This window comes from Syngnathus typhle, linkage group LG20, assembly GCF_033458585.1.
Source record: "Syngnathus typhle isolate RoL2023-S1 ecotype Sweden linkage group LG20, RoL_Styp_1.0, whole genome shotgun sequence".
Lineage (NCBI taxonomy): Eukaryota > Metazoa > Chordata > Actinopteri > Syngnathiformes > Syngnathidae > Syngnathus > Syngnathus typhle.
Window position 1 is genome coordinate 7,562,770 of NC_083757.1, and position 23,248 is coordinate 7,586,017.

Below are 23,248 nucleotides of genomic sequence, written 5' to 3' on the forward strand. Positions count from 1 at the left end.
GTGAAAGCGGCCGTGATTCACTCCCGGTTGGCGCCTGAGTCAGCCATGATGGCGGGGAAACGGGCGGAGGGTCTCACCCGAGGCTTCTTACTCATGCACACAATCGAAGGCTTGTGCAATTACCGCCAGTTCAGAATCGGCGAACGCTATAATCATCATGGAGGGTGGAGGTGAGTGAAAAGTGAACCTGTTAACAGAGGGAGTTTTTGAACTTATTTTCCAAGATAATCCTTGAAGCACCTGACAGTTTTGGTTTACATAATAACACAATTAGGAGACTTGATTTAGATGATATAACTCAAGATCGAGAATTTTCGAGATGTTTCCTGATGGTGCAATACATGTTTCGGCCGCCAGGCAGTGCTGTTTCTCCCACGCCATTCTCTTGAAAGTTGTCCACTTTACCATTTGACCTTTCCAGTGAGACCATCAGAGGGAACGCTGCTGCTGTTTTCCAGCTGAGTGAATTCCAAACAAATGGCGTCCAGTCTTGGTTAAGGACAGCTGATAGGGAAGCAGAGAAAAGGGGAAAGTGCACAGCCGAGGCGACTGATTAGGCAGGCAGCCAAGCAGGGCCGCGTACAAGGGGGGGTCATGGGGGCGTGGTCATCCACGCAGCCTGCCTGCCTGCCTGCCTGACTGTATATAGAGAAGACTCAAGTGCAGCTCCACACATCCTCTGAGACACACACGCACAGCAAGACGCATTTCTTGATACTGGTGGATTATTCAGAAAGAAGTTGGATTTTGCCAGAAGGTAAAGTGACAAACACAGGATGGAGACTCTTCTTTCTTTAGATGTTGCCCTCATAACTTTTGGCTGACTCTGTTTAATGATCATGTTTTAGTTCTGGGGCTTTAGAGAGGATTGTTTCAAAAGCCTGAGTTGACCTCTTCCACAACCTCACCAAAAAGCTTGTTTGTTAAGGTTAGGTTGTGGATCAAGTGCTTTATAATTTTTTATTTTACACATTTTTGTCCGTCACTGGTTGGGATCAGTTGACCAGAAATAGTTACACTAAACTAACTGCAGTCATTGTATTTTTTATGTGTGCAAAAAGCACACTTTAATTTTGAGTCTGCTTTGAACTTGTTTTCCTGCTCTTTGTACTTGACAATATAAATTTCACCTTCCACACCTGAGCAAATGTTCAGCTGAATGGCATCAATTTGAAACAATACACATGAAGAATGTCTGACTCATCGTGTGCAATGTACAGCGTGACTCAAAGTCCATGCATTGGGGTCAGAGGTCACATGGGAGCATGACAACCAAAAGACAATCGCTGCGTCCGTCATAGCCGCGCAAATACTTGATGAAAACGACGTTCTCACTGGTGCCAAATGGAGAAGCGCTGCTCGGCGGCATTACAACTCTTCATGGATGAATAACATAAGGCCAAACTGCACTATTCCATTTTTCGTCTTTCATCTTATTTGATCTGCGTTCCTAATGTTTTTTTCCCCCCACCGTGCCAATGTGAGCTGTTATTGCCATTGCCGCCGCTGCAACAAAACATTTGTGTAAAGAAAGAGTGGCCCTGCCCATCCCATAATGCCATACGTGTGTGTGTGTGTGTGCGTACAACAAAAGGCACAGTCATGCAGAAAACAGCGCAGCAAAGATCTCTTCCGGAGCTTTATTTCATTTGGGCGGAGGGGGGACTCTCATTGTGCCCTATGATCAGATAGGATAATTAATGATGCTCTTTAAGTAAGCAGCATGCCAAGCGCTTCACACAATGATACATATTTGAGGGTGGAGGGGAAGGGGGAGGGGCTCGTCATGGGAACTAACTGTACACGGGAAATAAACACATAGCTAAATGTGCACGGTTCAATCACTTTAATGGCAGACATGTTGAGGTGGGTCATCGACTTATGTCCAGTCTAGGTCAAAACATGTTACACATAACAATACTCCAGTCCAGCGATACTCAAAAGTTATAGGTATGCTCCTCTTGGCCACCAGGGGGGCGATATAATAGACATGATGCTCATGTGGCTCTTCATAGAGGACAAAGAAGGTATACCTGTTAGATTGCATGCTTGCGCGTGTTATTAGCTCTCCCAAGGCATTTTGCATCGTTTGTTAGCATGTAGCTAAAAATACTTGCTTTTGAAATGCTGCACTCATAAAGTAATCAACGCTTGAACCCAAGTGCAACACAAAAGATGCTAAATAAGGGCATTTACGAGGCACAAAAATGTAAGAAATGCCTCTGTGCATGCCTGGGAAGCGGCCTTTCTCCGTGACCTCCCCCATCATGCATCACTCTTCATTTGGAGAACTTCACTTCCCGCTAAATGGAGCATCGTAGTTAGCTGCTTGTTTGTCTTGGCAGCTTGATTTAATTCCATCTCCCCCCCGCAGACTCGTCATGAAGCTCTTCCTCGTACTTGGCGCGTTGCTCCTGGTGGAGGCGGAGGGAAATGCGGCGCGAAGCCAGTGGAGGAGGTCCAAGAGGGAGCTGGCTGCTCCGCTGCACACGGGTGGCATCCGCGACTCGCTGGGCTCGTACTGCCAGCGGCGAGGCGGCTGCTGCCCGGGACGGGACGACCTGTGCACCGTGCCCTACTTGGACACCATCTGCTACTGTGACCTCTTCTGCAACCGCACCGTGTCTGACTGTTGCCCCGACTTCTGGGGGCACTGTCTGGGCGTGGATCCCCCTTTCATAGGTATGTATCGTGTATGAGGATAGGGGGAGCTAGGGGGGGATGTAAATCGCAGATTTTTCATCTCCACCTGCCTGAAACCTCCAACATGCTTGTGGCTGACTTTTTTTAATGTCGGCCTTCCTCCAAGCTTTCTCAAAGGCAAGGCGTGAAAATGTGCCCTGAACAACAGAAGTCCACCTGAGAACAGAAGGCCTCTTATGAAGGGAAGGTGGGAGGTCGGAACAAAGAATGTTGACTATGTAGGGGGCAGAGGGGGGGGGGGGGGGGTCTCAGACGGGCCACGGGGGTTGCAGGACAGGAGCTGTAAGAAAGGTTCCTTCCGTTTTCGTTCCATCATGTTCTCATGTCTGGAAAATTTCCGGAATCTCAATCAGCATCCGAGAGACTCTGACTGTGTAATGACATAAGCGGCTGCATTCACTCGCCTGGGTTGAATTGCAGCCTCCCTCAGAGGGGGGGCCTCGCTGCGCAATCCTCTCGCCGCACCTGACGAGAAAAGCGGAGCACCTCGTAAATTCTCCGCCGGCCCGCGAGGGAAATTGCACTTAATCGGCAACATTCCCCATGCACGAAAGAATGTCACACACATTCCGATGAGAGATTTTGAAGAATTCTTTGAAAGCGAGCTTTGAAGAGTTACTCGCGCTCCTCCGTCGTCTACACTTTGCCACAGCGCTCCCATTTCTTCCTTCTCGCTGGATTAGCGAGCTCAGCGCTCCTTAAGCGCAACATCAACACATCGCGCACGACGGCCATTTTGAGGCATTCTTGAGAGTTCACCTGTGAATTGTTTGTCTTCTTTTAGGCTCCTGTGAACGAAATGGGATCAAGTTCCTCTCAGGACAAACATACAAGGACAACTGCAACTTGTGGTATGTTCAAAAACAGAACAAAACAAAACAAATAGTCCTTCACTTATTTCAACACAAGCATTACATATCTGCTCACAAACTCACAGCTGTTCCAAAGTGTCTTGGGGAGTTATGATAAGAAACTTCCCGAAAAGTAAGAATGGAAGTTAATAGATAACGTCAGCCCAGCAGACATGCATGCGAGCACGCACACCGGCTGCTAAAAATAGCTACAATACGTCACATATATGTTCTCAAGCAACAAAGCCGCCTTGTTCGTTGGTCTTTGCGCTCTCCAAGAATGCACAACTCCCACTCGCTCACTCTCCGATCATTTCCCGAAGGCGCATCCTCCCCTCCGGTCCCGCCTGACTTATCTTCCGCCGTTCCGCTCTCTCCTCTGTGGAGCTTATCAGGGCCTTCTTGCGTTGATTTTGATTCATTTGAACAACTTGTTTCTATTTCTTTGGGCTATTTACGATCCTGTCCTGGCAACAAGAGTGCACAGAAATGGTTGAATTGATGTTGTGGCAGTTAGGATTGCACCCTTTGAACACAAACCTATCAACAAGTGTCAAATTACTTGAGATCCTGCAATTGCCTCCTTCCATGTTTTTGAAATTTTCAGGCAATAATTGAAATAATGGAATGAATGAAGATGCTAACTTTATTCATTAATTTTTTATTTAATTTTTAGCACATGCGGCACGACGGGACGGTGGGAGTGTGAACAGAACGCCTGCTTGATGGACGGCATCATGATCCAGGCTATCAACAGAGGGAATTATGGGTAAGGCAAGACACACTTTTTTACCTCCTCGGACGAGCTCGGCGTTTTGTCAGTTTTTGTGCCAATCTTGGGGTGGTGTGGTTCTAACCAGGTGGAGGGCTGCTAACTACAGCCAGTTGTACGGCATGACATTGGACGAGGGCATCCGCTACAGACTGGGCACGCAGAGACCCTCCAAAAGCATCTTGAACATGAACGAAATCCAGGTAAGCGGCCATCTGGAGTCACAGGGTCTTCTTTTGTCTGGAGATCAAAAGGCGCTAATCGGGTTAGTATGTGGCTGTTGCCTGTTGTCTGCACGTTACATAAGACCCTGATCCAAACGCTCCAACGCGCCCACCCCCGGCATTCCTCTTTGGGCCCTTGTCACTGTCGACGTGTTGCTACCGGCACCTGTGTCGCCGCCATTTGTGGAATTTGTTGTTCCGTGTCTTAGATGAACATGGATCCCCAGGGCGATGCCTTGCCCTCCAGTTTCAACTCGGCTGACAAGTGGCCAGGCAAGATCCACGAACCTCTGGACCAGGGCAACTGCGCCGCCTCCTGGGCCTTCTCGACAGCGGGTAGGCTGCAACCGCACGCAAATTTGCTTGGCTCTCGTCAGAAGGGAAACTCAAAGATTTTCTCCTGTTTTTGTTTAGCCGTAGCATCGGATCGAATCTCCATCCAGTCCATGGGTCACATGACCCCTCAGCTGTCCCCGCAGAACCTCATTTCCTGCGATACTAAGAACCAGGGCGGCTGCGCCGGGGGCCGCGTCGACGGAGCCTGGTGGTATCTCCGCCGCAGAGGGTGAGGACTGAGTCACGCCCCTCAAACTACAGACTGGCCAATCATAGAACCTCCATAGTTGTTTTTTTTTAAGTGATCTGGTCACATCCAGCCCCGATGCTAAGGAACACTACGTTAACTGTGATTTGATTTTGGTTTTCTTGAGGGTGGTGACGGAAGACTGCTACCCGTACAGCGCCCCGCGACCCACGGCGACCGAGGCGGCCCGTTGCATGATGCAGAGCCGCTCAGTGGGCCGAGGAAAGAGGCAGGCCACACAGCGCTGCCCCAACGCGCATAACTACCAGCACAACGACATCTACCAGTCCACGCCGCCCTACAGGCTCTCAGCCAACGTAAGTGTAGCGCAGCGTCGGCCCAATCATGCAGAGGAGTAGCCCTTGCCTTCCTTATTTGGGCAAAGCATCACCTTATGTCAGCTTGCATCGAACTAAACGATAGCCGATGCCTCCTTCAGTCATCCGAGCCCGTCTGTGAAGTCAATAAGTCAGGCATTAAGGACCTGGGAGGCAAGGATCAATCTTGTTTTTCGACTTTTCAGCGCCCTCGAGGGATGTAACGCTATCTCTCCATTTATGTTGTCTCTTGCAGGAAAAGGAGATTATGAAGGAGATTATGGATAATGGCCCCGTGCAAGGTGAGGCCACGCATTTTCATTTATTTCACTTTGTGTCCATTAGGAAATGTTTCAAAAGAAAATACAGTCAGCTGCAGTAGCGTTAGGCTCAAGTGTTCTTTATGAAAAAGAAAATGAGACAGCCTTTGCAACATAAGCACAGTAACAATGTATTCATTTGAAAAGAAAAGTTCTTCACTTGTGTTGGCAGCTTCTTTGTCCATTTGCGTGCAGCATGACAGCTAAATGTTGCTTACCATTTTGTTGTTTCAAAATGACACAAAGTAAATGTGCACTTTTTTTTTATGCATGATGTCATGGTGCCTGACCTGCCGCTGGAGAGTTTGATTGTCCGGCTTTGACCCCGGTCAGATTCCGTAACTGCGCTCGCCTCACAGTCTGGTGCCCATCTGGACCGCTGTCAAGTTTCACTTGAATAGGCCATGTACACGTGTGCGTGTTTTACTTCTCATCTGATTGGCCAGGAAGACACGTTGGCTTCATGACAAGTTTCCTTTGAATTCCTAAAACAAGGCTGGTGCACATGCGTCCACTTGCCTATTGTTAGCTGATTTGCGGCCCCGGTGTCAAACTGGGAAAATTTGCCCGTGTATGAAAAGTCAGGAAACACCCTGTTGCCGTGCTTCATCTCGTGTTTCTAATTGTGTGCTGCGTTTGACGTTGTGTTTTTGATGCCCGGCAGCCATCATGGAGGTCCACGAGGACTTCTTTGTATACAAGAGCGGCATCTACAAACACACGGACGTCAGCTTCACTAAGCCGCCCCACTTCCGCAAGCACGGCACGCACTCGGTCAGGATCACCGGGTACGTAAACGCATCTTGTCGCGACACGCCGGAAACATCGAGAGGGGTTAGACTCCACCCCGCTCCTTCACCACAAGTGTGCAGACCGCAAATATGCAGACGTCTGCCGCACCTGGCCTACCTGACTCGCGTCTCTGTCATCGGTGGGCGGCCGGACGTCTGCCATTTTTTTTTGTTTTTGTTCCCTCCCCTCACCGCATCTGAGACAAAACACAAGCGCTATCTCGAGACAATCACCTGCTTTGAGGGTCTTTTTTCAAGGAATGCACGTGTGTGCGGGAGGTTTCGACTCTTGAAATTCTTCACTCATCTGTCTGATGTTAATGAGACGTTGCTCTGCAAATGAGAAAATGAGTGGCTCCTTTTAATCAGCCAAAGAAATGTGGGAGGAAAAAGTGCACACAGCCCTAAGCCTGAAAAAAAAAAGCACTTTCAGGTAGCCTAAGCAACAGGTGGTGCTCGAACCCCTAGCCAGCAGGCCGTCCTAGCCAATCCCAACGTCATTACCAAAAAAGGCAATCTTGTCTAGATGTGGAAAACTTTTGGGGAAAACGTCAGCTTCTCAAAAAGCAGCTGTGCTTGTGTAGCGGCTGTTGGCGAGGAATAGATGTCACATCCAAACACCATGAACCTTCAAAACATGGCACGATTAGCGTGTTTACACCAAAACACGACGGAAGATCGAGGTGACCGCTCTCAAAGGTGACGGCGAGAGTGGCCAGGGTCGTTCCGGGCCGGTGAGGGCGCCCAGCTGGCAGGCGTGCGAGTGTTTTGATAGCGCTACGCGTCCCTTTAAGCCGGCGGCCTGGGAAAGTTTGCGGAAGCGGCATTGAAGTCCACTGTGGTGGAAAGGGCCATTGTCCGGGCCGGCCGCTGATCCCAAGCGTGGCCGACAGAGGATCAGGGGGTCAGTGCTGCCATTTTGTCCTCTAACGCCCTCTACCTGAACATTTGATTTGAGATTGGGGAAATTTTTCTTCTCTACTCTGCTGCTCGGAGCTTTGTCATGACAGCAGCCGTGAAATCATGACTGACAGCCGTAGGTGTGCCAATCGGTCCGTTTCCCAGAACCGCTTTACTTCCTCTTCGAAGATAAAATGGCGTCGGCTACCGGGAGTCTCTCAGGGGGGAAACTGAAAATTCCGGAGTGCTAAAAACAGGATGGGAGGACAAGCGTTTGTTGTACAAGACGGCGAGACTCGATGGGAATTTTGATGGAGCCTCGCCAAGAGGTCCCGAGCGCACAGAAGTTGCCAAATGAGACAGCCGGCCGAGGAACGGCTTTTTGTTTGCTTGAGAGTATTTTTGAGGTGGAGGCGGCACTGGCTTCCTCGTAACTTGTCCTCTACTTCCTGCTGTAAATCAGGAGAGGGGAAAAGCAAGGTTTCATGTTTTTAGAAGATCTGACCGAGGTTGGAAAGTTGTCTATAAATACTCCTTTTTCCAGGATGTTGTTGAGTAGCACTTCCTTCTGAGCTGACGAACGTTGGCATTGCTCAAATTCCATCAACTGGTTGGAACGCCTGGCTAGCTAATTTCTACCTCTTTGCCATTTGGCCTTCAAACGGTTCCGTCACCACTGAACTCATTTGCCATTAAGACATCGAGTCAAAACCCAAGACTATAACCAACCGTCTTCTCGGCTTTCTTCAGGTGGGGTCAAGAGTGGGACTCTAATGGCACTCCCAAGAAGTACTGGGTAAGGTTTTGGAAAACCGCACACTTTCTGTCATCGTCAACCGCTTGAAATGACTTGACCTCAACTTGTGATCTCAAAGATTGCCGCCAACACCTGGGGCAAGAACTGGGGCGAAGACGGCTACTTCCGCATCGCCCGCGGCGACAACGAGTGCGAGATCGAGACCTTTGTGATCGGTGTGTGGGGCAGGGTCACCGTGGAGGACATGCACCACCACCAGCACCAGCGCCGCCGCCACGTTTAGAGCCCACACAGCAGGAGCCTCAGAACTTCACCCTCCCCGACCCCAACCAACCAACCAACCAACCAACCAACCAACCACCGCATCTCGGCTGGTTTTACTTGCCTTGACTAGCGTCTGAAGAAGCATGCGCATCCACAACTCCTCCGATCAAGAGAAACGCAGGCGACAAGGGGGATGATGAAAAGACAAACACTTTGAGCGGAGCAGTTTTGGGCAAACAGGCACAAATCCCCCAAAGTAAGCCACAGAGACACGCCCAGACATTCTCTGGAATACAAGCCCCATGCATCTAAGCTGTAGGCGGTTGACTTTCACAGTTTCACCTTCAGAAAAAAAAAGTTGTTTGGGCCAGAACATATGAAAAAAAAAGCAGTGAGTCAAGTCATCATGATGACACATTTGCTCAAAGTAGTCTTAAGGCGCCATGATGCTATCTTCGTGTTGCCGTGTTATTCTAAGATTTTATTTTGTTACCCGTTGTACTGTATTTGATTATTATAATTTACAAATCCAACACTCATGTGACTTATTTTTATACTTTGATTGAGTTGAGTGCTTCTGGGGAACCAAAAAGAAAAATGCAAGTTTCTCAGCGGTGATGGATAAATAGAAACACCTTAATAAACAGACAATGACGTTAGATAGGTACACCTGCCAAATAATTATCCATTTGACCTCTCATTCCAGAAGAAACACTGGGTGACTATTTGACCTGCCAAATGGTGAGCTCACTTATAGCTATCCTTCCTTTAACCAGCATTGAGCAGCTATTTGACATGCCAAATAGTGAGCCCACTGACAACTGGATCGTATTCAAGCCATTTTGAAAGTGTGCAACATGTTTGCGTTGCGGATTGTGAGGGGTGCGGGGTGGGGGGGTCTACTTCCCCTAAATAGGGATTTTCAGCTCTCACTTGAAAGTGAGCTAGCCTGTTATTATTGCTGGTCTTCAATTACGCTCCTCTTCAAGCGCCGTAATCCTGCCTCGTGATCTTTCGCACCGTCGCTTCTTTCTTCAAACTTCAAAGATAAACGCATGTACGCAATTGGACAGGCAGGGTGCAGTGTGGCGTGTCCGCCGTCCTCCATTATGTTGTGGTCCGGACGTCAACCCCCCAAAAATGCCAACATCCACTCCGCATTGTTGTGTGTGTTTGTATGTATATATATATGTGTGTGTGTGTGTGTGTGTGTGTGTATGTGCGTGTTTGCGTGTGAGAACGCCACACTCTCTCGTGTGTGTCATTTATTTATAAGAAGTAAATTAAGCTACACTGTATGTTATTCCGCTCGTATCTGTGCAATGTTCGTCTCTCGGTCGTCTGGTGCGCATTGCGTGTAATAAACGCGAGTGAGTGTCCACTTGCGCCGCACAATAAAGTCTTTCCATCACTTTGCTGTCTCCATATTGTTATGTTTTTGTTGGTCCACTTTGCTGTATCACTCCATTTTGCCCGTAATCTCCTCTTGGGTAAAAATAGTCATTGCCGGTGCCGCCACATAATTCAGCAATAAAAGTTTATCTGGTGGTAGCAGCCGCAGATCAAGTCCAAGTACGGAAAAGTTGGATTGCGTTGTTTACATTTCTCTCATTGTTTGCACGTCAGCTGGCGCAGAAAGCAGCAGAGTTATCTCAGCGGCGTGTGACGCGGTCCCGCCCGAATGAGGAAAGCGGGACAATCGGTGCGGACCTCACCCTGGCACAAACAACAAAAACTTACAGGCAGCATCAAAGGAAAACATTTCACGTGGGCTAAAAATGCTGCCAAGTAAAAATCTCCTCAGGGAGCCTACTTGCATAGTAGTAAAATATTTTTTTCGAGTATTAAAATTCAATCAGTGATCATCAGTTATTTCTTTCTGAATTAATTAGCATTACAGACTTAATTTAACATGGTACTGGCCATATGCTTCGAGTTCTCTCCTCAAGCACAAAACATGGCTTGTGCTGCCATCTCGTGGTCATTTTGAGTACATAGAGAGAAAAGAAAGTGGTGAGTATTGTAATGATGCTTGAATGCTTATGTTTATGTGAATGTCACATCTACCTCCGGACAGCAGAGGACGCTTGAAGATGGAGAAAATGAACAGGACAACTGAGACGTAAATGTTCCGGGCTGTAGACTGTATGGATGAAGCGTGTTGAAAGAAAGTAAAAGTCCTTCTTCCTCAATATACGGTTTGGTTATTAAGAACCCACAAAGAAAAAAACAACACAAGTATTTCCACAGAAAGAACAATTCAAATTAATGTCCCTTTTATACACTTCTTTTACCTTGTTCGTTAGGAAAAAAATATTTTATTCACAATTGTCCATACTTTTTTTCGATCAATATCACTAACAAAACAGTTCCAATAGGAGACCACATACGAAAGTGATGAAGATTATTTCTGATTGGATCAAACAAGATGGCATATTCTTTGTCTGTGGCTGGAAATTCAAAAGTATGTAGAAATTCAGCGTGGGACATATGATGTCTATTAACATTAAATAATTGATTTACTAAAATAATCTGTCAACCCAGTTTCAGAAGAACAAAGACTTATTTTTGTATAATATCTATTATTCCAAATCACATATTTGTGGGGTGAGAAGTTGGGCTTGTATACAGGACTGTCTCAGGAAATTTGAATATTGTGATGAAGTTCTTTATTTTCTGTAATACAATTAAAAAAACGAAAATGTCATACGTTCTGGGTAGGGGTGTAAATCGCGGGTTTTGTCACGATACGATATAATATCGATATAAAGAACTACGATACGATATTTGCCGATATCTTAAAGCCTGCTGCGATTCATTCACGATATATCGCGATATAGTGCTCTACGATCGATTCTTTTTTTTTTTTTTAATAAAAAATATAGAACAATATCCTGATTTATAACAATTCATACGCAAAATTAACAAGGTACTGCAAACTCTTTATTTAGGAAATTACAAGAGTATTGTAGTATACAAATTGCTTAATTTAACACTGAACTTTGATGTCGTGTTTTTTCTTTAGATGTGCAGCGAGATTTGTGCTCCCTGAATATTTGATCACCGCATGGCAGGATTTACAAACTGCACGTGTCTTGTCCGTTGAGCCATCTTTTCTTTGGAATCCATAGTGCTTCCAAACGAATGACTTGAAGCCTAAAGGGGAGCAAATTTCCTCGTCTCTTTGGACACTAGCCATAGCACCAGCCCAGGAGCCGCGTACTAGTTGGCGACTCCCCTTTCACGTGCGTGCTCTGCTCACAACACAACAACGCCGGTCGCACTGCTCCCGGAAAGAGGAAGCAAGCTACAATGAACTGGATTTCAAACTAAAGTCGCGTCTAATGTCCGAGGTCAAACACGGCGATATAAATCGATGTTTACCTTTAGCATCGATGCCAATAAATCGTAGAGCATTATATCGATTAATCGATGTGTATCGATGTATCGCTACACCCCTAATATATATAGAAAAATTCCCCTCTCACCCTCCGCGGGTGGTCTCCCACTTCAAGCTCGGGTCCTCTACCAGAGGCCTGGGAGCTTGAGGGTTCTGCGCAGTATTTTGGCTGTTCCTAGCACTGCACTCTTCTGGACTGAGATGTCTGATGTTGTTCCTGGAATCTGCTGTAGCCACTCCTCCAGTTTGGGGGTCACTGCCCCAAGTGCCCCAATGACCACGGGCACCACCGAGGCCTTCACTTTCCAGGCCTTCTCAAGCTCTTCTTTGAGGCCCTGGTATTTCTCTAGCTTCTCAAGTTCTTTTTTCCTGATGTTGCCATCGCTTGGTATTGCTATATCCACTACAACGGCCTTCTTCTGCTGTTTGTCCACCACCACAATGTCCGGTTGGTTCGCCATCACCATCTTGTCAGTCTGGATCTGGAAGTCCCACAGGATCTTGGCTCGCCCGTTCTCTGCCACCTTAGGGGGTGCTTCCCACTTTGAACTTGGGGCTTCCAGTCCATACTCTGCACAGATGTTCCTGTACACTATGCCAGCCACTTGGTTATGACGTTCCATGTATGCTTTCCCTGCTAGCATCTTACACCCTGCTGTTATGTGCTGGACTGTCTCAGGGGCCTCTTTGCACAGCCTACACCTTGGGTCTTGTCTGGTGTGGTAGATCTTGGCCTCTATTGCTCTGGTGTTCAGAGCCTGTTCCTGTGCAGCCATGATGAGTGCCTCTGTGCTGTCCTTCAGTCCAGCTTTTTCCAGCCATTGGTAGGATTTCTTGATGTCAGCCACTTCACTTATCTGCCGATGGTATATCCCATGTAGGGGTTTGTCCTCCCATGATGGTGTCTCTAGCCACTCTTCCTCTGTTTGCCATTGTCTGAGACATTCACTGAGCACGTCATCCGTTCGGGCCTTTTCCTTGATGTACTCATGGATCTTGGCTGTTTCATCCCGAACAGTGGCTCTCACACTCAGTAGTCCTCGGCCTCCTTCTTTACGGCTAGTGTACAGTCTCAGGGTGCTGGACTTAGGGTGGAACCCTCCGTGCATGGTTAGGAGCTTCCGTGTCTTGACATCTGTGGTCTGCGTCTCTTCCTTTGGCCAGCTTATTATTCCTGCAGGGTATCTGATGACTGGCAGGACGTAGCTGTTTATTGCCCGGATCTTGTTCTTGCCATTTAGCTGACTTCTGAGGACTTGCCTTACTCGTTGTAGGTATTTGGCTGTGGCTCCTCTCCTTGTGGCTTCATCGAGGTTGCCATTTGCTTGTTGGATACCAAGGTACTTGTAGCTGTCCTCAATGTCTGTTATTGTTCCTTCTGGGAGTGAGACCCCTTCTGTATGGACTACCTTCCCTCTCTTTGTCACCATGCGACCGCACTTCTCTAGTCTGAATGACATTCCAATGTCTGTGCTGTAGATCCTGGTTGTGTGGATCAGTGAATCCATATATATATATATATCCAACCAGGAAAAGTGTACTCTCAATGGCAGGGTAACAACAGCAGAACAGACCCACCAAGGCTGGAGACTGAGCAATACTGGAAGGGCATATGGGAGAAGGACACATCACACAACAGTGAGGCACAATGGCTAGTCTCTCTAAGACAGTGCTTCTCAATTATTTTCTGTTACGCCCAAGGGGGGCGCGCCCCACTATTTGAGAAGCACTGCTCTAAGAGAAGACCACAGCAACCACCCTGAGCAGAACCCAGTTACCATCACTGTGGCAGACATCCAAGAGAGAGTCTCAGGTATGAAGAACTGGACAGCACCCGGGCCAGATATGATCCATGCCTACTGGATTAAGAAGCTCACTGCACTCCATGAGCGCCTAGCAGAACAAATGAACCAGCTACTAAAAGTTGGAACTCACCCCGAATGGTTAACTGAAGGACGCACAATCCTGATCCTGAAGGATCCCACAAAGGGTACAGTCCCATCCAACTATCGGCCAATAACCTGTCTCCCTACAACATGGAAGATCATGTCAGGCATCATAGCGGCTAAGATAAGTGTACACATGGCTCAATACATGAGCACAACACAGAAAGGCATAGGCAACAATACCAGAGGAGCCAAACACCAGCTGCTGGTTGACGGAACAGTCGCCCGAGACTACAAGACTCGACACACCAACCTGTGCACTGCCTGGATTGATTACAAGAAAGCCTACGACTCCATGCCACACTCATGGATCACTGAATGCTTGGAACTGTACAACATCAACAGGAACCTGAGAGTCTTCATTGCAAACTCGATGGGACTGTGGGAAACAACCCTTGAGGCCAATTACAAGCCAGTTGCACAAGTCTCCATCAAATGTGGCATATACCAAGGAGATGCTCTGTCCCCACTGCTGTTCTGCATAGGTCTGAACCCCCTGAGCCAAATAATCAACAAGACTGGCTACGGATACCGACTCAAAAATAGGGCCACCATCAGTCACCTCCTATACATGGATGACATAAAGTTGTATGCCAAGAGCGAGCGAGACATCGATTCACTGATCCACACAACCAGGATCTACAGCACAGACATTGGAATGTCATTCGGACTAGAGAAGTGCGGTCGCATGGTGACAAAGAGAGGGAAGGTAGTCCATACAGAAGGGGTCTCACTCCCAGAAGGAACAATAACAGACATTGAAGACAGCTACAAGTACCTTGGTATCCAACAAGCAAATGGCAACCTCGATGAAGCCACAAGGAGAGGAGCCACAGCCAAATACCTACAACGAGTAAGGCAAGTCCTCAGAAGTCAGCTAAATGGCAAGAACAAGATCCGGGCAATAAACAGCTACGCCCTGCCAGTCATCAGATACCCTGCAGGAATAATAAGCTGGCCAAAGGAAGAGACGCAGACCACAGATGTCAAGACACGGAAGCTCCTAACCATGCACGGAGGGTTCCACCCTAAGTCCAGCACCCTGAGACTGTACACTAGCCGTAAAGAAGGAGGCCGAGGACTACTGAGTGTGAGCCACTGTTCGGGATGAAACAGCCAAGATCCATGAGTACATCAAGGAAAAGGCCCGAACGGATGACTTGCTCAGTGAATGTCTCAGACAATGGCAAACAGAGGAAGAGTGGCTAGAGACACCATCATGGGAGGACAAACCCCTACATGGGATATACCATCGGCAGATAAGTGAAGTGGCTGACATCAAGAAATCCTACCAATGGCTGGAAAAAGCTGGACTGAAGGACAGCACAGAGGCACTCATCATAACTGCACAGGAACAGGCTCTGAACACCAGAGCAATAGAGGCCAAGATCTACCACACCAGACAAGACCCAAGGTGTAGGCTGTGCAAAGAGGCCCCTGAGACAGTCCAGCACATAACAGCAGGGTGTAAGATGCTAGCAGGGAAAGCATACATGGAACGTCATAACCAAGTGGCTGGCATAGTGTACAGGAACATCTGTGCAGAGTATGGACTGGAAGCCCCAAGTTCAAAGTGGGAAGCACCCCCTAAGGTGGCAGAGAACGGGCGAGCCAAGATCCTGTGGGACTTCCAGATCCAGACTGACAAGATGGTGATGGCGAACCAACCGGACATTGTGGTGGTGGACAAACAGCAGAAGAAGGCTGTTTTAGTGGATATAGCAATACCAAGCGATGGCAACATCAGGAAAAAAGAACTTGAGAAGCTAGAGAAATACCAGGGCCTCAAAGAAGAGCTTGAGAAGGCCTGGAAAGTGAAGGCCTCGGTGGTGCCCGTGGTCATTGGGGCACTTGGGGCAGTGACCCCCAAACTGGAGGAGTGGCTACAGCAGATTTCAGGAACAACATCAGACATCTCAGTCCAGAAGAGTGCAGTGCTAGGAAAAGCCAAAATACTGCGCAGAACCCTCAAGCTCCCAGGCCTCTGGTAGAGGACCCGAGCTTGGAGTGGGAGACCACCCGCGGAGGGTGAGAGGGGAATTTTTTATACACACATTTCAAACAACTTGCCATATATATATATATATATATATATATATATATATATATATATATATATATATATATATATATATATATATATATATATATATATATATATATATATATATATATGTATTTGTTTATTTGTTTTTCAGCTAAACGCAAACATTTCAGAACGAACGCGACACTTGTTGTTTGTTTTGGTTTCCAAAACAAAACTGGAATTTATTCGTTTGGGACATAATGATTAATGATAAAATTCCCGGATACACTCATGATCATTCCAACTTCCGGCGGGGTAGATTTGACCCCCCCCCCCCTCCCCCTGTCGACCCGGAAGCAGACGCTAGTCGCGAGCTGTTTCCCGTTGGTGGCGTAAAGATGGCTGACCAGGGCGCCGCAGATCCTGCTAATAACAACAATAAAGATGACTCCGCGGAGGGAACCATCATTAAAGTCACCGTTAAAACACCCAAGGACAAGGAGGAAATCGCCATCGCTGAAGATTCGTCCGTCACTCAGGTTTGGGACGGCTTTTCCGGGGCTTGTGGCAGGCGCGTGCGTGTGTCTGCGGGGAGGGGGAAGAGAATCGAGCGTCGTGCCCACAACTTCAGCTAACCAGCTAGCCTCCTTAGAATGGACGCCGTTCTTACCGGCAAAGTGCGACACTGTCGATATAGTATTGTTTTTCTCATTTTACTACAGCCTCCCATTTTCAACAAACGTGTAGCGGAATCATGAGTAAGCGTACTGAACAGACGAATATTGCAACGTTTGAATGTGCGCTGTGGCTAGCCGGTTAGCTGCTATGCTAGCTGGGCTAAGTCAACGCTAGCTAGCCGTGTCGTCAATAGTGTCAGCTGACGCTTTTGTTTTAAACTGGCCGATGGTGCGAAACACTGTTGGGGCCGCCTTTGAATGTGTTTTGGGGCTTGGACAATTGCCGCCGTCTTGCTTAGAGTTTCGGCCAGGCAAATGGGTGGCGTTCGTTCGAGTCTGGAACATTCTCCACTGTCACCGCCACTGACTGACTGAGTCATGGCTCGTTCAGCTTCCCTGAGAATTTTTGCTCGCGACCCCCAGGGCCCGTTGGCTCGGCGACGTGTCAAGCGCAGCAACACAGCAGCACTTGGTTATTACTATTCACGTAATGGTGCAGATGTAAACATCTGGTTGCATTCGAGCCTCGCAAAGTTGCTGGGCTGGGTTTTAAGTCGTCCATGCAGTGCAAGAATCCTCTGAAAATAAAGACGCCCCCTCCTTCATATATAGAAATAATGCATACAGTGACAGTGTAGACTAGGAATTTACTGATGGCAACGGATAAAATGGTGCAAAGTAGAATAAAGCGCAGTAAACCATTAACGCAGGTCAGGGATCATCTTGATTGCCCTTCATTGTCTTGTTCTGGCAGCACGGCGTTGTCACGGTTAACATGGCATGATAATGTGACTCAAATGAAGAGCCAAAGTCATCACGACATCTGAATTTGAGAAAGAGATTCACTTGCTGTCATGTCCATGTTCCGTCACTTGGTCAGCAAGCACAAACGGTGTTAATCATGAAACAGCATTCATTCCAGGTTTGGGACTGAGCCCATGGTCTGTCTTTTAGTTCAAGGAGGAGATCTCAAGGCGCTTCAAAGCCAAGCAGGACCAGTTAGTGTTGATTTTTGCTGGCAAGATCCTAAAGGACGGCGACAGCCTCAGCCAGCACGGCATCAAGGACGGCCTGACGGTGCACCTGGTCATCAAGACAGCACAGAAGTAAGATGGCGCATTGGCCAAATTGTAGCCACGCAGTGTTGTTTTCCACTCGTATACATACATATATAGAATATGAATAATAATACAATCTAAAAAATAATGTTGCACTCTCAGATTTTTCTTTCCCCGTTATTTGGCCCGCAGGGCCTCAGATGGAGGCAGCACCTCGGCCTCAAGCTCCTTGCCCACGCCAGCAGGAAGCGCTGGCGCCCCTAACACGGGCACCGCAGCAGCCTCCACGGCAAGCTCGCCCCAGCCGCCTGCACAGACGCCAAACCTGCTGAGTGAGTTGGCTGGATTTCTGTGAGTGTCTCTGCGCGAATGTGCAGTGGCCTTCACCAGCCTCCCCTTTGATTCCCCGCAGCGGGTTTCGGCGAACTCTCCAACCTGGCGGGCCTGGGCATGGGGTCGGCCAACTTCATGGAGCTCCAGCAGCAGATGCAGCGCCAACTCATGTCCAATCCGGAGATGCTCTCGCAGCTTATGGAGAACCCGCTAGTGCAGAACATGATGTCCAACCCGGACCTGATGCGACAGATGATAGTGTCCAACCCGCAGATGCAGCAGCTGATGGAGCGCAACCCAGAGATCTCGCACATGCTCAACAATCCCGAGCTCATGAGACAGGTGGGCGCGAGACGTGGGGAAGCACCCCACCTGTGCTGCTTTTGACTGCTTGTCCACGTTGCGTCCCTCGCCGCAGACCATGGAGCTCGCTCGCAACCCAGCCATGATGCAGGAAATGATGCGCAACCAGGACCGGGCTCTCAGCAACCTGGAAAGCATCCCGGGTGGCTACAACGCCTTGCGCAGGATGTACACCGACATCCAGGAGCCCATGTTCAGCGCCGCCAGAGAGCAGGTAAATGAGATGCCAGAAGAGTTTCTCTTCTTGGAGCAAAACAATGTTCACGTCATGTCAGCTAGCAAACTTTTCAACCGTTCCAACTTCCAGCTGAAGTCCACATTTCACAAGCAAAAATATCCCTCAAGAAAAATGTTGCACTTTCTCATTTGCCATAATGCCACATTCACCTTCAGTCCTGCGTTTCCGTTAAACGTCTTCTGCATTGCCAATTTGAATGGCTTGACATTGAGAGGGTCTCCCTCTTGAACCTTTTCCCCGGGCAGTTTGGCAACAACCCCTTCTCGGCCCTTGGCGGCGGCTCAGAGTCAGGCGTCCAGCCGTCGCGGACGGAAAACCGCGAGCCCCTGCCCAATCCCTGGGGCCCGCCCAACGCCTCCATCCCACCGGAGAACGGCAGCGGCTCGGCGGGAGGCACGGCCGCCCCCGCCGCCGGCACTAACCCCACCGTGTCCAACCCGTTGGGTGTCAACCCTGCCAGTCTTGGAAACGGTACGATGGTGACAGTCATCAGAGACACCTGTCCACTGAGATCATGTCTTTGTTTTGTTTTTCCCTCGCACCCAGGAATGTTCAACAGTCCGGGCATGCAGAGCCTCCTGCAGCAGATCTCGGAAAACCCTCAGCTCATGCAGAACATGCTCTCTGCTCCTTACATGCGCAGCATGATGCAGTCGCTGTCCCAGAACCCAGAGCTGGCCTCCCAGGTGGGTACCTGGTTTCTGCCACAAAGTTTCTCAAGCCACGCCTGAAAAACACACAATTGTCATTTTTAGCTCAGTAAGCAATTTGGAGAATTAAGAACTTGCCCCAGACATTGCATTATTTTCCTACGCTCTCACCCAGAAGAATCGTCTGTGTCTTTGCAGGTGATGATGAATAACCCCTTGTTTGCCGGAAACCCACAGCTGCAAGAACAGTTCCGGTCTCAGCTTCCTGTCTTCCTGCAGCAGGTAACACGGGCGTTTTCTTGTGCGTAGCCTCCGAGCTGAGCTCACTTTGATGGCTTGTTTTTTTTCCAGATGCAGAACCCCGAGGCGCTGTCAGTGATGACCAACCCGCGTGCCATGCAAGCGCTCATGCAGATCCAGCAGGGCCTGCAGACGCTGCAGACCGAAGCGCCTGGCCTCATGCCTAGGTGAGCCCCACAAGCAGACGCGCGCGCTTGACAAGCAACATTATAGCCACATTTCTTTTTGGCCGCAGCTTGATGGCAGGTGGCATCCCCACCGAAGGCAGCGCGCCCGCCGAGAACCCCGCGTCCTCGCCCAGCAGTGCCGCAACGCCGCCAAACGTCACTCAGCAACAGCAGCAGCTCATGCAACAGATGCTCCAAATGTTTGCCGGAGGAGGCACAGCGGTACGCACGCACGCATGCACGCACACATCCGCAGGTTGTAGTTTGCCGAGATCCAAGGGTGATTTTGCTTTTTCTTCAACGACTTACCCCGGGCAGAACCAGACCCCCGAGGTGCGCTTCCAGTCGCAGCTGGACCAGCTGAACGCCATGGGCTTTATCAACCGCGAGGCCAATCTGCAGGCCCTCATCGCCACCGGAGGGGACATCAATGCTGCCATCGAAAGACTCTTGGGCTCACAGCCCTCGTAAAGACACGCATGCAGACACACACACACACACGCACGTATATACACCCAAGCACACATATGCACATACATACAATACATACATACATACATACAATAAATAAATACATACATACATACATATATACATACATACCAGTGCCCTGCATAAACACGCACACACACACACCACATCCACAGACTAAAAGTATCGCAAATCGCTCCCCAAACTTTACAAAGACACTTTGGGCAAGATGTGACACCTTGATTTTGCTCCATTCCAACATTTGGCATCATCCATCCTCTGTTTTGTCCATTTCTTGGCAATTGTGGGACAGACGGCCTCTTGCTTGTTGAGCTCAAAGTGCGCGGCCTGACGCCATGCGCCAGCAAACCAAGGTGAACGAATAAATGTTCCTGCGATTTCCCGTTTTCTGTTCTTGATCAAAGCATGATTGCGGCGTTCCAGGTGATGCCCTCGACATGTCGTTTGCCATTCCAGGTTAACTGGGGGGTGGGGGGGTTGTGTGTCTGAGGCACTGCTGCTGTGCCTTTTGTGCCCCCCCCCCCCCCTTACAACGCAAGACACCCAAGTTTTGTGTGTATTAAATTTGCGCATCCGCATATTACAGGATTTTACAGACGCAAAGAGTTGGTGCAGCCGATGCTGCCGCAAACGATGAAACAAAATGAGCTTTTCTTTCTTTGTAATCTGAAAGTTCCTTTTTTTTGGGGGCACATTTAAATGAATGAATAAAATCTGTTCAATCAGTTGGATTTACAAAACAATTCTAGTATGGGGGCCTGCCTGCCATACGTTTTAAGAAAAAGACAAATCTAGCCCTAGATCTATTTTGTGTTCTCTCCTTTGGAAACTCTCAGCATCGTAGTTGTGGTAACCTTGGCAACTGCTTCTTCAGCTATGCTTTGTTTGTTGACCTCGGCTGGAAACGGAGAAAAATAAATTCATCTCCCAATTGAACATGTTGGAACTAACTTTTAACGGTACTGTACTAAAAAAATTAAAATGAAACATGGTCAAACGTGTCTGCGCCCTGTCTTGGTTGGTTCCGTCAACCTGGTACCTGTAAAGCTGCAAAGAGGCGGAGCAACAACTCACCTGTGCCAAAATGTTTCACGTTAAACAAGACATAATTGCAAAAAATATTTTTTTACATTTATTCTGTCTTTTTACAATCTTAGTTCTCTACATTTTCTTCAAATAGTTTCATTTGAACAATGAGCTAAGCGACCCAACCAAATGTGGCAACTAGCAGCGCCCCTGTGTGGCTCGGGCATGTAACTACACCTTTATTGCGTTTGTTTAGTGGAGAAGAGTGAATGAAATACATTAGAATGCAAACTAAATCGTTCTTCAACAACGCGTGTCCACTGCTGATATGGAGGTAATCTCCAACAAGGGTGCGTCCGCGTCGGTCCTGGCAGGCGTGCCACCTGTCGGGCCAGCTTCCCGAGCTGTTCTACCGGTTGCGCCCGTCAGCTGACGAGGCAAGGGCGGGCCACTCGCTAACCCCCCCCCTCCAAAACACCGGCAGCCTGAGATAAAGAGGGAAGTATACGGATGCAGTCGGACCGGTTCCACCTCAGTACTCTCCCTGGTGTGGAGGGAGAGAAACCAGAGGGCTGGATGTAGTATTTACTCTGTCGGGGGGGGGGGGCTTCTGATGTCGAGGAGGAAGCCTGAGTGAGCGATTCCGGGATGGGCTCGGACGACACGTACAATTTTGTTTTCAAAGGTGAGTTCGTGCTGACTGTTTTTGTGTTGTGGTGATTGAACTACTCAACGTGAGCGCTTGGGCTTTTGGAGGCCCTTTGGCATGATTGGTAAATGTGTGTGTGCTCGTGTGTTCGTGTGTGTGTGTTCGCGTGCGTGTGTATGCGCGTGTGTGTGATTGCGTGCGTGCGCATGTGTGTCCCCAGTGGTTCTGATCGGCGAGTCCGGGGTGGGTAAGAGCAACCTGTTGACGCGCTTCACCAAGAACGAGTTCAACCTCGACAGCCGTACCACCATCGGCGTGGAATTCAGCACTCGCACCGTCCAACTGGACAACTGCACCATCAAGATGCAAGTGTGGGACACGGCCGGACTGGAGCGCTACCGCGCCATCACCTCGGCGTGGGTGCACGGTATACAACGTGGTGCATGGTTGTGGACTTCGAACGTTACGGCAAAGCCTCGTTTGTTTCAGGTATTACCGCGGCGCGGTGGGCGCCCTGTTGGTGTACGACATCAGCAAGCACCTGACGTACGAGAACGCCGAGCGCTGGCTGAAGGAACTCTACGACCACGCCGACCCGCACATTGTGGTTATGTTGGTGGGCAACAAGAGGGACCTGGAGGACCTGCGCACCGTCCCCACCGACGAGGCTCGGGCCTTTGCAGGTGCACGCGCGCTGACTTCCTTGTAGTTTTCCCACCACTTGAGTCTTGGAACACGATTTTACATCTCTGTCTGGACACAACGTTACAACTTTTTGAAAATGACAACTTCAGTCTCTAGCAATTTTCCAATATTTCCAAATGTTTTCTTTTTCTACATGGCACCTCTCCGGTCACATGATCTCCCCACCCCATCGGTCTGTATTCAGAGAGCAAGGGTCTGATGTTCATGGAGACGTCAGCGTTGGACTCCTCCAACGTGGAGGCGGCCTTCATCGACGTTCTGACGGGTGCGCTCCACTCGTCTTGTTTGCTGCCGTCGAAATTCTGTATTCTTATCTTTTTCTCCTCACTGCACCCCGCAGCGATTCATCGCAAGGTCTCCAGCCGAGAGGTGACGCGGGGCTCCATCAGCGCCGTGACGCTGTCGGGGACGGTGCGGCCCACCAGCGAGGTGCAGGAGGAGCAAAGGCGCTGCTGCAAGAGCTCGTAAAAAAATAAGCTGTTGTTTAGATTATTTGGTCGCCTTTTAACGATACAGGGATAAATTGCACTTGCGAGTTGATTTGTTTCGTGACCACGCTCGTAACTTCAAATACAAATCATCTTCACCATACAAATGAATGGAAGTTTTATAAATCCCTTTCAGTGACCCCGAAAAACAACTAAAATGAGTGAATCATGTTTTTGAATAAAAAAGTATGTATAAACAGTTTTCTAATTTAAAATGTAAAACAATAAACAATTTTACATCATGATAA

General features: G+C 48.7%; 3 protein-coding genes across 3 annotated transcripts; all 3 read left to right on the forward strand.

The window, feature by feature from the left end:
• The first annotated feature begins 617 nt into the window (after window positions 1–617).
• Window positions 618–9,896, forward strand: tinagl1 (tubulointerstitial nephritis antigen-like 1). The gene is made up of 12 exons (XM_061267524.1): window positions 618–757; window positions 2,375–2,682; window positions 3,488–3,554; window positions 4,231–4,323; window positions 4,415–4,529; window positions 4,760–4,886; window positions 4,965–5,115; window positions 5,261–5,450; window positions 5,707–5,752; window positions 6,435–6,558; window positions 8,212–8,257; window positions 8,337–9,896. The coding sequence occupies exons 2-12, from the start codon at window positions 2,382–2,384 to the stop codon at window positions 8,499–8,501; spliced, it is 1,425 nt and encodes a 474-aa protein (XP_061123508.1). The 5' UTR covers window positions 618–757; window positions 2,375–2,381; the 3' UTR covers window positions 8,502–9,896.
• A 6,306-nt stretch (window positions 9,897–16,202) lies between these two features.
• ubqln4 (ubiquilin 4) lies at window positions 16,203–21,133 on the forward strand. The gene is made up of 11 exons (XM_061267529.1): window positions 16,203–16,393; window positions 17,486–17,637; window positions 17,782–17,921; window positions 18,002–18,264; window positions 18,341–18,499; window positions 18,769–18,994; window positions 19,070–19,209; window positions 19,372–19,455; window positions 19,525–19,640; window positions 19,709–19,862; window positions 19,959–21,133. The coding sequence occupies exons 1-11, from the start codon at window positions 16,253–16,255 to the stop codon at window positions 20,109–20,111; spliced, it is 1,728 nt and encodes a 575-aa protein (XP_061123513.1). The 5' UTR covers window positions 16,203–16,252; the 3' UTR covers window positions 20,112–21,133.
• Window positions 21,134–21,653: 520 nt separating this feature from the next.
• Window positions 21,654–23,248, forward strand: LOC133144823 (ras-related protein Rab-11A-like). The gene is made up of 5 exons (XM_061267783.1): window positions 21,654–21,843; window positions 22,028–22,223; window positions 22,297–22,490; window positions 22,697–22,777; window positions 22,853–23,248. The coding sequence occupies exons 1-5, from the start codon at window positions 21,807–21,809 to the stop codon at window positions 22,978–22,980; spliced, it is 636 nt and encodes a 211-aa protein (XP_061123767.1). The 5' UTR covers window positions 21,654–21,806; the 3' UTR covers window positions 22,981–23,248.

Coding starts and splice junctions, on each gene's coding strand:
- tinagl1 (XM_061267524.1), top strand. CDS start 2,382: ATGAAGCTCTTCCTCGTACTTGGCGCGTTGCTCCTGGTGGAGGCGGAG. Junction 5,451..5,706: donor CCTACAGGCTCTCAGCCAAC/GTAAGTGTAGCG, acceptor TGTCTCTTGCAG/GAAAAGGAGATTATGAAGGA. Junction 6,559..8,211: donor CACTCGGTCAGGATCACCGG/GTACGTAAACGC, acceptor GGCTTTCTTCAG/GTGGGGTCAAGAGTGGGACT.
- ubqln4 (XM_061267529.1), top strand. CDS start 16,253: ATGGCTGACCAGGGCGCCGCAGATCCTGCTAATAACAACAATAAAGAT. Junction 18,500..18,768: donor TCAGCGCCGCCAGAGAGCAG/GTAAATGAGATG, acceptor TTCCCCGGGCAG/TTTGGCAACAACCCCTTCTC. Junction 19,641..19,708: donor GCGCCTGGCCTCATGCCTAG/GTGAGCCCCACA, acceptor TTTTGGCCGCAG/CTTGATGGCAGGTGGCATCC.
- LOC133144823 (XM_061267783.1), top strand. CDS start 21,807: ATGGGCTCGGACGACACGTACAATTTTGTTTTCAAAG. Junction 21,844..22,027: donor GTACAATTTTGTTTTCAAAG/GTGAGTTCGTGC, acceptor GTGTGTCCCCAG/TGGTTCTGATCGGCGAGTCC. Junction 22,491..22,696: donor CGAGGCTCGGGCCTTTGCAG/GTGCACGCGCGC, acceptor GTCTGTATTCAG/AGAGCAAGGGTCTGATGTTC.